The 11,805-nt window shown below is 36.8% G+C and overlaps 1 protein-coding gene across 1 annotated transcript; it reads right to left on the minus strand.

Annotated features, from left to right (window-relative positions):
- Window positions 1-2,964: 2,964 nt before the first annotated feature.
- On the minus strand, window positions 2,965-9,397 carry LOC131869516 (uncharacterized). Its single transcript, XM_059215745.1, has 5 exons — window positions 9,238-9,397; window positions 6,771-7,004; window positions 6,408-6,448; window positions 5,943-6,182; window positions 2,965-3,246 (listed from the first exon to the last, which is right to left on the minus strand). The coding sequence occupies exons 1-5, from the start codon at window positions 9,395-9,397 to the stop codon at window positions 2,965-2,967; spliced, it is 957 nt and encodes a 318-aa protein (XP_059071728.1).
- Between the last annotated feature and the right edge of the window lie 2,408 nt (window positions 9,398-11,805).

Here is an 11,805-nt window from a genome sequence, read left to right on the forward strand (position 1 = left end):
CGTTATCACCATTTTACAGACTTCGCACATTCCTGAGGTAGATAGGAACAATATTCTTCATGCAAGATCCTTCACGCACACAAGGCTTACGTGGTAACACAATCTATTCTTTGCAATCATGCTAGCTCATCACACAAAGTCACTGGTTGAGCCACACAGGCTTGAAGCACTTCAACCGGAAACCCTAAAGTTGAGACTACCAACCGCTAGTCATACAACGCGTCCATGTGCCGGTTCCCATAACCATATGCCGGTTCACCTTTGAACAAGCACATCGCTTCACTTTGGCACACATGCTGGTTCATAGTGTTATATCGGTTCTTTCATATGTCGGTTCTCACCTCTTCAGCATATTGACATCAATGACAACATACAATGTCATTATGTCCTCATACCGGTTCACATAATGCCAACATAACCTAGATAGGTACCAAACCTATTCATGGTCCACCATGCCCAAGTAATATCTTCAAGCAGTTGAAGCACAATCAAAGAATATCTTCAACATCCTCAAATCCATCTAGAAGCTACACCAACACCAATTATGCATCCTGTCAAGATTCCTCGATGAAAGCTCTACCGGTAGAGCCTTAAACCAATGACGGTAAGGGTTTACAAGAGTGTATGATAGCATCCAATTACCAAGTCAATACCAACTGACCAAAACATGCTCCAAAAGCATGTACCACATGTAACCAAACATATTCCATAGATCCAAACATGCTGAAAGTGTCCAACAGATAGTCTCTTTTGCTAGTAACTCTAGATCTTCTATCGGTAACCAAAACCTATCTGTCGGTAACCAACCATAACAGCTAGTGTTGACATCAATGACAAAACATCAATGCAACACATAATCAGTTCTTCCATAATGCCAACACATACTTCTCAAAGTACATGAGGAAGAGTTCCCCAAGTACCTTGGGAAGAGAGGGAAGGAATATAAAATTCTTTGGGAGAGGACAAGAGAAATTAAAAATTTCCAAATAAGAGGATGTGTGGGAAGAATAAAGGATAAAAGAATTAAAAATTCCTTGGGAAGGGAGGGCATGGGGAGATTCATGGGATTTGACATTCCTTGAATGTACCAAAGTTGGTAGTATTTAAGGTTTGGAGGTGTAAGGTAGTGAAATTATGGTTTCCACCATGGGATGTAATGAAAACCGTTGATTTCAACTTGGGCACCTCACATTAAAAGAGGGATTGATATATAATGGATCTAGTAAAAAACCAACGAGTGTTAGGATTGATAATTCCTATTGGATTTGGTTTTAGGAGATGAATTGATGTAACCCTCTTTCAAGTTGAATTGCTAAAATTAGGGTAAATGTATTGGAATGAAGATAAAAATATGGAAACGATGAGCTATAGTTGTCACATTGAGCCACAAACTGGATTTGAGGAATATGAGAGTATTTGGACTTGTTTCCAAAAGGATCTCCTAAAAGGTCGAGATTGTGGTGTCGGTTGCCTTGGTCCTTTGAACTTTTCGCACTCCAAAGGGGGATTGATTCATCACTATAGATAATGCTTATCCTAAAGATCGCAACTCCGTACTTGCTTCCTACACAGGAAAAGAAGGGGAAATAGTGGTTTTCCTAAGTCAAACCTTGGATTAGGAATTAACCTTGATTGAAATATTGAAAATACTAAAATAAACAATGGAAAGATTTACCTGATATCTGCAATGACTGATAATGATATTTCGCTTCTTGAATGTAATCACATATGTTGTATGAAATGACATCAACATGACAAATCTCTAATCACACACACATGCTTGCATATGAATTATATAATATTGCTCCATAATGGATGAATGAAGAATATGCAACCTTGAAGACCTCTAGAAGTGCTTGATGATGAATGCTTCAATTCTTGAATGATAGATTGCTTGAATACGGTGATTGGATGCCTTATGATTCCCCTGTGATGATGAAATGAAAGGGGTAGAGCTCCTTTTATACTTGCATATCAAAAAACATCTTAATTTTTTGAAATAGGCTGATGTGGAGATCAATTTCCCGCTAGCTCATTGTGACAGTTAGGGGTCCCAAATTAAGGTCCCAATTGGGAGGACCAAGGTGCCACACCATGGTCCCTTTGAGGACCAAGACGCCATGCCTTGGTCCTACCTATTTTAGTGGCCAAAACCAAGGGGCCATGTGATGTATTAAGTGGACATGAGTCTAGGATTGCATAGTATGAGAAAAATTAGGTCCTAGTTGGGCTTTGGGACACGAACGCTAAGGTGAGGGCCCAAATGCGATCAAAATTGTAAGGGAATACAATTTAGGATACTACAAGAGGATGGGATGTGAAAGCCATTTATGGAAAAAAGTTGACCTAGATGACTAGGGATGTGCAAATGAGTAGGAAGAGTGATTAGGCGGGTTAATGAGAGATTAGAGTGCAAGTAGAAAGTTAGGATGATGTGACATGAGGAGAGAGAATGAGTGGAGGAATATAAAATCAGAGGAAATAATAATCATGATTAGGCTAGATGATGAAGATTAAGGTGGTGATTTGTAGGAATTAAGAGATTAGTCAAAAAATTGGAATTAATTAGCTAATTAGGATTTAGAAGAATATTGACTAAGGTTTGGGGGATTAAAGTAATTTTCAGAAGAATGTAATATAAATAATTATAGGGCTAAGGTGATAAAATTAATTAAAATATGATTTAATTAATTTTAAGAAGAAGGGGGACAGACACAATTAATATAATTAATTATGCGAAAGGGCTAAACTAGTTAAATATTAATTTAATTAATTTTAGGCATCTACAACAACAAGCATTGATCAAGAAGATCACTCAATATAGCCTATCCAGGGCCCACCGAAAAATCATAGTTAATCGAGTTAACACAATATAATAGCATAGAATAATATATCATAAGGTCCACTACAAACAACATTATAGCATGTAGCCATATAACAAAAATATGCATCAACATCACAACATTAGTCTTCATCAACATTTTCATCTTGATCCTCTTCTTCAACGTCATCCTGATTTTCTTCACCATCATGTTGCTCATCTTCATCTCCTTGTTGTCCCTCATCTTTATTATGTTTTTCATCTTCTTTTCCTTGTTGCTCGTCATCTTCACCTTGTTCCTCGACAATTACCACTTGTTTATCTTTATTTATGTTTTTGTCTCCTATTTGTACCTTGTTTTCTTTGAATGACTCATAGGCACCTAGAGGAGGGGAGATCCTTTCCCAACTAGCGGTATCAAAATTCTAATGTGAAACATCCATATCCCTAACTGTTGCATCCCTTCGGAGATGTTACTGATGTTTCTTGATATAAACATTATGAAAATCAAGAGATTTTTCTTGGAATTTCCTATCCACCTATCTCAAATTTTGTGGCCAATAATCAGCCTCTTTTATATCTTCTTTAAACAATTGAGAGGAACCTTTTCTAATATCTTCATGAATCTATTGCTGGCAATCTGAGTGTTAGAGTGACCTTTTCAATAATCATTAAAATTGTGAGTCTACAGCTAGACCCAAGTGGGAATTCTATCCTTGCCTTGAAGATGTTTATTACGTTTTTTCCATAAGAACCATAAAATTTCACTAGAGAGACAAAACCATAACCTAATATGACTCTTTTTAAGCCCTTTTACATAACTAGTCACAATTTGAGACCAAGATTTCATCTCACAAACATTTCAGCCAACTATGTAACCCATAAATAGAGACTACATAGTTATAGCTGAAAAAAAGATGCATATAATCTTCTAAACAAACACATAAGAGACATGTAATAGACCTATTATCAAAAGGTAATTTTTGAATCACAAATTTCCATCTAAAATATTTCTTCTTAGGATCAAACATACTAGACTAGCATATAGAGAAAAATTTGGATCAAATTCTATCTTCCCAACCAAGGCTCCAAATCTTGCTAACATGCTCAATAATACTATTGAACTAGACTAGGATTTTATAGAGCCACTTTACCTTAATCTTTAGGAAAGGAGAACCGTCAAACCATTTGAAATTGGAAAAAAATTCACTTTCATTCTTCATTTGCACAAGTTGCTTCAATGGTGGTAGCTTCTTTTTTTATACTGCAAATGCTATTTTCTTATTTATTAGATAGATTAAATTATTTTTATATACTTTCTCAATCTTTTAGCATTCCATTGCAAAATATATCCTGAAAAACAAAGATTCCAAGTTTATTCCATTTCCTAGCAAAGCACCCTTGTAGTAGTGCTAAGGGTTTATCTTTATGCATCATTCTCCACCACAAAGACTTGAATCCATAAACAATGCCTTGATCATATTGAAGAGCTTCATTAAATTTTACTTTACCTTTACATCTCTCCCAGGCCTTTCATATGCACTATGAAAAGCAACGAACCCTGAAGGATTAATGCTAATGTTAGAGAAGAGGTTATCAATAATATGGACATTATTCCACCATCTTGTATTTTTTGGGTAAGCATCTTGAATATTCACTTGAATAAGACTTCAATGATTCATTGTCCATCATGGATTTCTGATGCAGTCATGACTAGTGGATCCTCAAAGAGAATTGAATAGCTCATGTAGCAAGAGTAACAAAATGGAAGCAATAGAAAAACATAGAAAGAATACAAATTCCGATCATATTATCATCATTGAACCTTTGAAAACCAATTGGTTATCATCATACACTCATCATAGAGCATCCGGTAAACAACCGGTTACATACCGACTAACATGCCAGTTTACAACCCTACCAGAACTTTCAGGGTCATCTGAATTGCTAATCACGAATCTAAAATTACATCTTCATCAACTTCATCCACTTGCATAAAAATAATCACATAAAACCATATATATATCCTTCGAAACATATCCGGGTCATCCACAAAAGATTACATTCACCAATGTAGGAAAATGAAATGTGTTAATAGGTCGGCCCTAAGAATGAAAGAAATTCCTTCGAAAAATAACAACCAAGAAGTGCAGATCAACAGGAAGGTCAACCACATGCCAAAGAACATCAGGCAAGACCCCAAATAGATCCACATGCCAAGAAACCACTCTGAAAATGAAGGGAGACCAACCGATAGGCTCAAGAACTATCCCAAAACTAGAAATAGTCAAACCTAAATCAATAACTAGCCAAAAAAGAATCCAAATGAATTGAGAATCTGGAATTAAGCACACGAACTAGCCTGGAAACCAAAAATATGATCTGCAATGAAAAGCAAGCAACTACCGACACCTACCGATAGAAACATAGAAAAATGTACACTGAACTTAAACAAAAAGGAAATATTTTTGGTTGATGCAAGATTGCTCATAGACCGGGGATGCTCCTGCATTAGACACCCCAGGTAGAAAGAGATGTTCCATAAGAGGCAACTCATGAACATTGAAAAGGATTAGGGATATAGATCCCATGCTCATTCCTGATCCAAACATCCTCCTTATCTGCAAACCTCTTCCTTAGCTCCTTCAGAACCTCAACCAGATTCTCTAACCTTTGATTCTTTTTAGTCTTTTGCCCCTGCTTCTTACCAGGACATCGTCTCTACTTACTGCTCTCTTTCTAATGTAATTTTGATTTATCTCTGCAAGATTTCATCCAGTTCACTGTCATAACCATATTGTCATCCGGTTCCATCTTGTTATCAGACTTGTTTATCAGATCCTTCTGCAAACTCATTTCACCTTCTGATATAACCTCTACAACTGGTTTCTCAGCACTGCAACTTCTCTCAAGACTGAGATTCTTCACCTCCTTCTCTCTCTCTCCTTCAAAGAAGCCAATGTGAAATAGAAAAAACATCACACAAGACCTCATCCCTAAAAGGCCCAATATTAAAACTCACCAAACACTGCTCTTTTACCTCCAACTTCTGATCATCTTGTAACCAACTCACCTTGTAAGGACAAGGATACTCAAGCCTCTTCAATCCAAGTTTCTCTACCATCTCCTCAGATACCAAATTACGAGTACTCCCAGTATCCACAATAACCTTGCAACACTTATTGCCTGATTTGCATACAGTTCGGAAAAGACTCCTCCTCTCAGTAGATCCAGTATCTTCATTGCTATGCTCCACCAGGACTCTTTTGAACATAAGGGATTCTCCTTGCTCCGGTGCACACTCAGTTCCAATAACTCCTCCTTCTAGTTCCTCATTAACCATGCAACTTCTTTCCATTCCCTGCTTACATTCATAAAATCTATGTTTAGTTTCTCCACACATATAACAACTACAGGAAAAGTCTCTTCTACTACTCCCTCTGCCTTTTCTCTAAATTTTTTGATCTGGTTCTTTACTCCACTTAGGTTTTAGCTCATCTTCAACAACCGGTTTCTCTATATTGTCACTCATTTGTCCTTTGTATTTCTCCCTTCCTCTAGGGTTATTCTATTGTCTTCTTCTCACCTTCTCTTCAACCTTCAAAGCATATTGATAAGATTCTTCAACTGTAGAGATCCTCAACATACTCATTTCATCTTGAATGTTAAATGCAAGTCCATTAATATACCTCGCCACCTTTTCTCTATCCATCTCCATATGTCCAGATTTGATCATCACCTTGTAGAATTCCTCAGTATATTCTTTCACACTCATGTTTCTCTGCTTCGGGTTCTGCAACTTCTTGAATAACTCCAACTCATAGTCTCCCAGTATGAATTTGGGCTCTTGTGATCATCTGTCTCCACCAGGTGATCTTAAATTCACCATTCTCCACTATGTCTCTCTGCAACTCTTTCCACCACAAGACAACATGCCCCTTCAACTTACTGTATGCCAATTGGACTCTCTGCGGGTCCTTAATATCCTCAAACTCAAAGTAATCTTCCAACTCTTCAATCCAATCAATCAGATCCTTTGGGTTCAGCATTTTGGAAAAGTTTAAAACCTCCACTTTATGAACTCTACTCGCTTGTGCCACTGCTCTCAGAAATCTATCCTCTCTTTCATCTTTTGGTCTCTCTGCTTCCTCTGTCTCAAGCTCTTCACCAACTTCCTCAGACTCTGGATTCCTCCACAAACCAACTAATGCATTCCGGATCTAATTCCTCATCTCATTCTTGAAATCCTCCATCATTTGCTCCACCTTCCAGGGATTCATCTTTTTAGGCGAAATATCCTCCTCTGCTTTGATGAATTGCCTCAACTCAACAATCTGACTACCGGTTTTGGTTGCCTCTCCTCGGTGATCTATGAGATCAACATGTAGCCTGCCTCCAATCGATGAAAAGTCCACCCAAAGGAATTCCTCAAGGTTCACAACATCCATCAATAGGTTTACAACCAGCTCTGATACCACTTGATGGAGCCATGATCGGTGGATCCTCAAAGAGAACTGACCGACTCATGAAACAAGAGTAACACAATGGAAGCAATAGGAAAACATAGAAAGAATACAAATTCAAATAATATTGTCATCATAGAACCTCTGAAAACCAATCGGTTATCATCATACATTCATCACAGAACATCTGATAAACAACCGATTACATACTGGCTAACATGCCAGTTTACAACCCTACTAGAAATCTGAGGGTCATCTGAATCGTTAATCATGAATCTAAAATTACATCTTCATCAACTTCATCCACTTGCCTACAAATGATCACATAAAACCATATATATATCCTCTGGAACATATCTGGGTCAGCCACAAAAGATTGTATTCACCAATGCAGGAAAATGAAATGTGTAAATAGGTCGGCCCTAAGAATGAAATAAATTCCTTTAGAAAATAACAACCAAGAAGTGCGGATCAACAAGAAGGTCATCCACATGCCAAAGAACATCGGACAAGACCCCAAATATATCCACATGCCAAGAAACTGCTCTGAAAAATGAAGGAATTCCAATTGGTAAGCTCAAGAACTGTCCCGGAACCTAAAAAAAGTCAAACTAGAAGTGATAACTAGTTGGAAAAGAATCCAAATGAACTGAGAACATGGAATTAAGCACATGAACCATCTCAAAAACCGAAAATATGATCTACATTGAAAAGAAAGCAACTACCTACACCTACCAACAGAAACACAGAAAACTGCACACTGAACTTAAATCAAGATTTCTCATAGACCAGGGATGCTCTTGCATCAATTTCACAATCCACTTGGTGGCTAGAGTATTACCTTGAGATTTTAAATCTTTCAATCTAAGTCCCCCATCCTCCTTGTTCATGCAACAACATTCCCATTTGACTATATTTTTTTTATTCACTTTCCCATCTAACCATAAATAACTCATGATTAACTTCCGGATACTACTCATTTGATAGTTAACTGACAATTAACTAAATAGATGCATGGTAAATGGAGTAGGCAAAGAGAACTTTCTGATAAACTTGAACCCTACCAGCTAGGGACAAGTAAGTTTTGTTTCTAGACTATTGAGCTTCTTCTCAATTTTATTTATACATATCCAGCTCCACATATTAGGTAAGGTGGGAGAGACCAAGAAGGGTATACCAAGGTACCTAACAATTTTTCCAGGTCCTCCCCATTGTCGACCAAGACCACTTAACCAATCCAGTGTCTCACTAGTCCATCCTAGAAGGATGGATTTTGATTCAAATTTTTTTTCTCTAGAGACGTGACAAAAAAATTCCAACCTATTTTTAAAATTTACCACATTATCTCTTTCCATGGCAAGGAATAAGGTTGTATTATCAACAAATTAGATGTTCATTAATTGAGACTCATTAGGTAATTTGATCCCTTGTAAAATAGGTCCTAAGAAATCAAACCTTAGGATATATTGGAGAGCTTTAGAGACAATAACAAATAGGGTAGGGGAAAAAGGGAGCCATACCTAATAGACCTACCTAGTGGAAAAGCATTAGATATTTCATTATTTATTTTCACATGAGCATTTGCATCCATAAACAAAAATTTCACCATTCTACCAAAGGAATCAGGAAAACCAATTGCATCAAGTATTGTGAAGATAATAACCATTCTACCACATCATAGGCTTTCTCCAAGTATAGAAGAAGAATAATCACATCCTACCTAACCCTCTTAGCTAATTGAATCCTTTGTAACTGGTAAATAAGCTTTCATGTATATATCTACCTTTAATAAAACTAGTCTAAGTTGGGCTAAATATGTTAGGCAGAATGTCAATAAGCCTTCTAGCAAGTATTTTAGCTAGAATCTTGTAGGAGACATTCAGGAGGGTTATCAATATCTAGTTTCTAACGTTTCTTGTAATAGTTTTATTATCCCTTTATTAATTTCCTTACCTGGAGTACCAGTCCTGTTTGTATCACTGTAAACATCAAATAGATCATCTACCACCGATGCCATATTAGTTTTGTAGAATTCAATTGGGAGGCCATAAACTCCAAGAGACTTCCCAATCTTAAATGACAGAATGACATTCTTAATCTCAGTTTTAGACATTTCCGTACCAAATTGTTCCATCATACTAGGTTAAAGTTTCCTTGGAATCATCCTTTTACAAATTCTTTGAGCATCTTCGGGTTCTAGTTTTTTGTCATCAATAGTAAAAAAATGATCTATAAAAAATCATAAAATACATTTATAATATGTTTGTTATCATGGAGCCACTGGTTCTTATCTACCTATAGCCTCTTTGCCTTATATTTATTTTCAACATGTTGAAGAAGGATTTCGAGCCTCTGTCACCTTCCTTCAACCAATTCATCCTTGCCCTAACTCTAACCCCACGTTCCTTCTTGGTCTAATACTCTCTTAGTGCATCTTGAGTTATCTTGAGTTTGTATTTCAGCTCACAGTTGTTTGGATTGCTTAGTATCTTATCTTCAATATCAAATGTTCGTTCATAGAGTTCACATTCATATTTTATATTTATAATGGTATTTCTTTTTCCAATAGTTCTTAATATTTTTTGCACATTACAAATCATTCTATTTTAATATTCCATTGATCCCTTATTGTGATTTAGGGCTTTAGTAAAGTTGTTGGCAATTTGATGGAATTGATTATGATGTTTTGTCATTGATGTCAGCACTAGTTGCTTTTGTTGTTTACCTGTATCCGATTGGTCCTGATAGGATGATTGGTTTTTGGTTGGTTTCTAGATCATATGGATCCTGTATACTCCAGTACGCTTGGCTTATGGAATTGGCTTAGATCTGTTATTCATGCTATTCAGATATATGTTCAGTCAGTTGGTATTGATTTGGTGATCGGATGCTGTCTTATATGCTGGAAAGCCTGGTTTATTGATTCGGTGAGGGTTTCACTACCAGAGCTTTGTTGAAGATCTTTTGATATTATGCATAAGTGGTGTTGGTGCGGCTTCTAGAAGGGATTCAAGATGCTGATGGTGATCGTGTTCGAGCCTTGACTGATTGGAATCATTTCTTTAGCGTGTGTGGACTTAAATTGGGTCCGATACTGTCTAGGTTATGGACCAGCTTAATGTAACGTGTTATTGGTTCTCCTCGATGTGTTTCCGGGATGATTTATAGGTTGGATGATAATTTTTTGGCCTTAGGCCAACATGTTTTATAATTATGTAAAAAAAGTTATTGTCTAGGTGGCCGACCTAATTGTTTAAGGTCTAGGGTTTGTATATATGTGTATGATCTCATTTCAGATCATGGGATGAAAATGAATAATGTAATAATCATCTATGCAGAGGTTTTGATCAATCATAGGTGATCGAGTTGGGTTTATGTAAGAGGTTTAAGTCCTTTGGTATTGAGCTTAACCGGAACTATACTCAGGCATAGGAGATGATATTATTGCAGTTCATTCTTCCTTCCGGATTGTAGTCTGGATTTCTTACGTAGTCAGTGAGACTCCTTTTGTAATGAGCAGTGTGCTCTAGGTTGTTGGCCTTCATGCAAGTGCATGCTCCTCAATTTGTAATCACATACTTACTATGGAAGTATTATCTGACTCTGGGTAGGCTTCCCACTGTGGTTTTTCCCTTTATCGGGTTTTCCACGTACAAATCTTGGTGTCATGTGGATGGTATTTATTCTCTAATTGTTGCTTGTGCTTAATTGGTATATCTGTATTTCGGTATTGATATTGTATGCGGGAAGAGTGGTTCAATGAAACTTAAATTGTGAAAATACTCAAAGACTTGCCCACACACCCATGGGACTCTTGGTGCAAATTATGGAGCCATGAGGAATAGCTCAACTTCCCAAGGATTGTTCTATGGTTCTCTATCTCACAAGGTCCCTCAAGCCAATGCCTTTACTCTTAGATCACTGAGAAAAGTGACTTAGGGATGACAAATGCAAGAATGAGGGATGCTTTAGATCAAATTTAGTATGAATGCATCCTATTTATGCATTATTCTAACAAATGAACTAAACTAGATGATAAGATGACAAGGTTAGTAAAAAAATACTATCCTAACATGAAATACTAGTTATATGATTTAAGCTAAGATGATAGAAATGCTCTAAAATGATTATTAGATTTATTTCTATTGCAAAGAGAGGCTAAATGCTTGCTAGAATTAATTATAAGTATCATGCTAAAGACTTGGATTCTAGAAATGGAGGAATGAGAGCTCTATTTATAGAAGAAACAAGGCAATGGATGGTCAGGATTGAAGGATCTTATCAAGGGTCAGGATTGAAAGTTATCAATCCATGTTTGCAATTCTCACCAATGAAATGGTGACAATTGTCAACATAAGACTACTTGAGAGGGGATGTAAGAAGCATTAAATGCTTGAGAAGACCTTATGGTTACTTTAGGAGGCAAGGGTTAAGGTTAGGTTAAAGTTATCCATTGGATAAAGTTTTTACCCAAGGGGTAAACTCTTGTGCAAGGGTTAAGGAGATAACCATGGTCAAAAC

The sequence above is a fragment of the Cryptomeria japonica genome, chromosome 2 (genome assembly GCF_030272615.1).
Source record: "Cryptomeria japonica chromosome 2, Sugi_1.0, whole genome shotgun sequence".
NCBI lineage: Eukaryota > Viridiplantae > Streptophyta > Pinopsida > Cupressales > Cupressaceae > Cryptomeria > Cryptomeria japonica.

What these genes read in the sequence shown, in the direction of transcription:
- LOC131869516 (XM_059215745.1), bottom strand. Translation starts at nt 9,397, where the DNA reads ATGTCTAAAACTGAGATTAAGAATGTCATTCTGTCATTTAAGATTGGG. An exon ending in AAACAGGACTGGTACTCCAG is followed by an intron (nt 7,005 to 9,237) that starts GTAAGGAAATTA and finishes GGAGGAATCCAG; the next exon opens with AGTCTGAGGAAGTTGGTGAA. An exon ending in CTTTGAAGGTTGAAGAGAAG is followed by an intron (nt 6,183 to 6,407) that starts GTGAGAAGAAGA and finishes GAATGTAAGCAG; the next exon opens with GGAATGGAAAGAAGTTGCAT.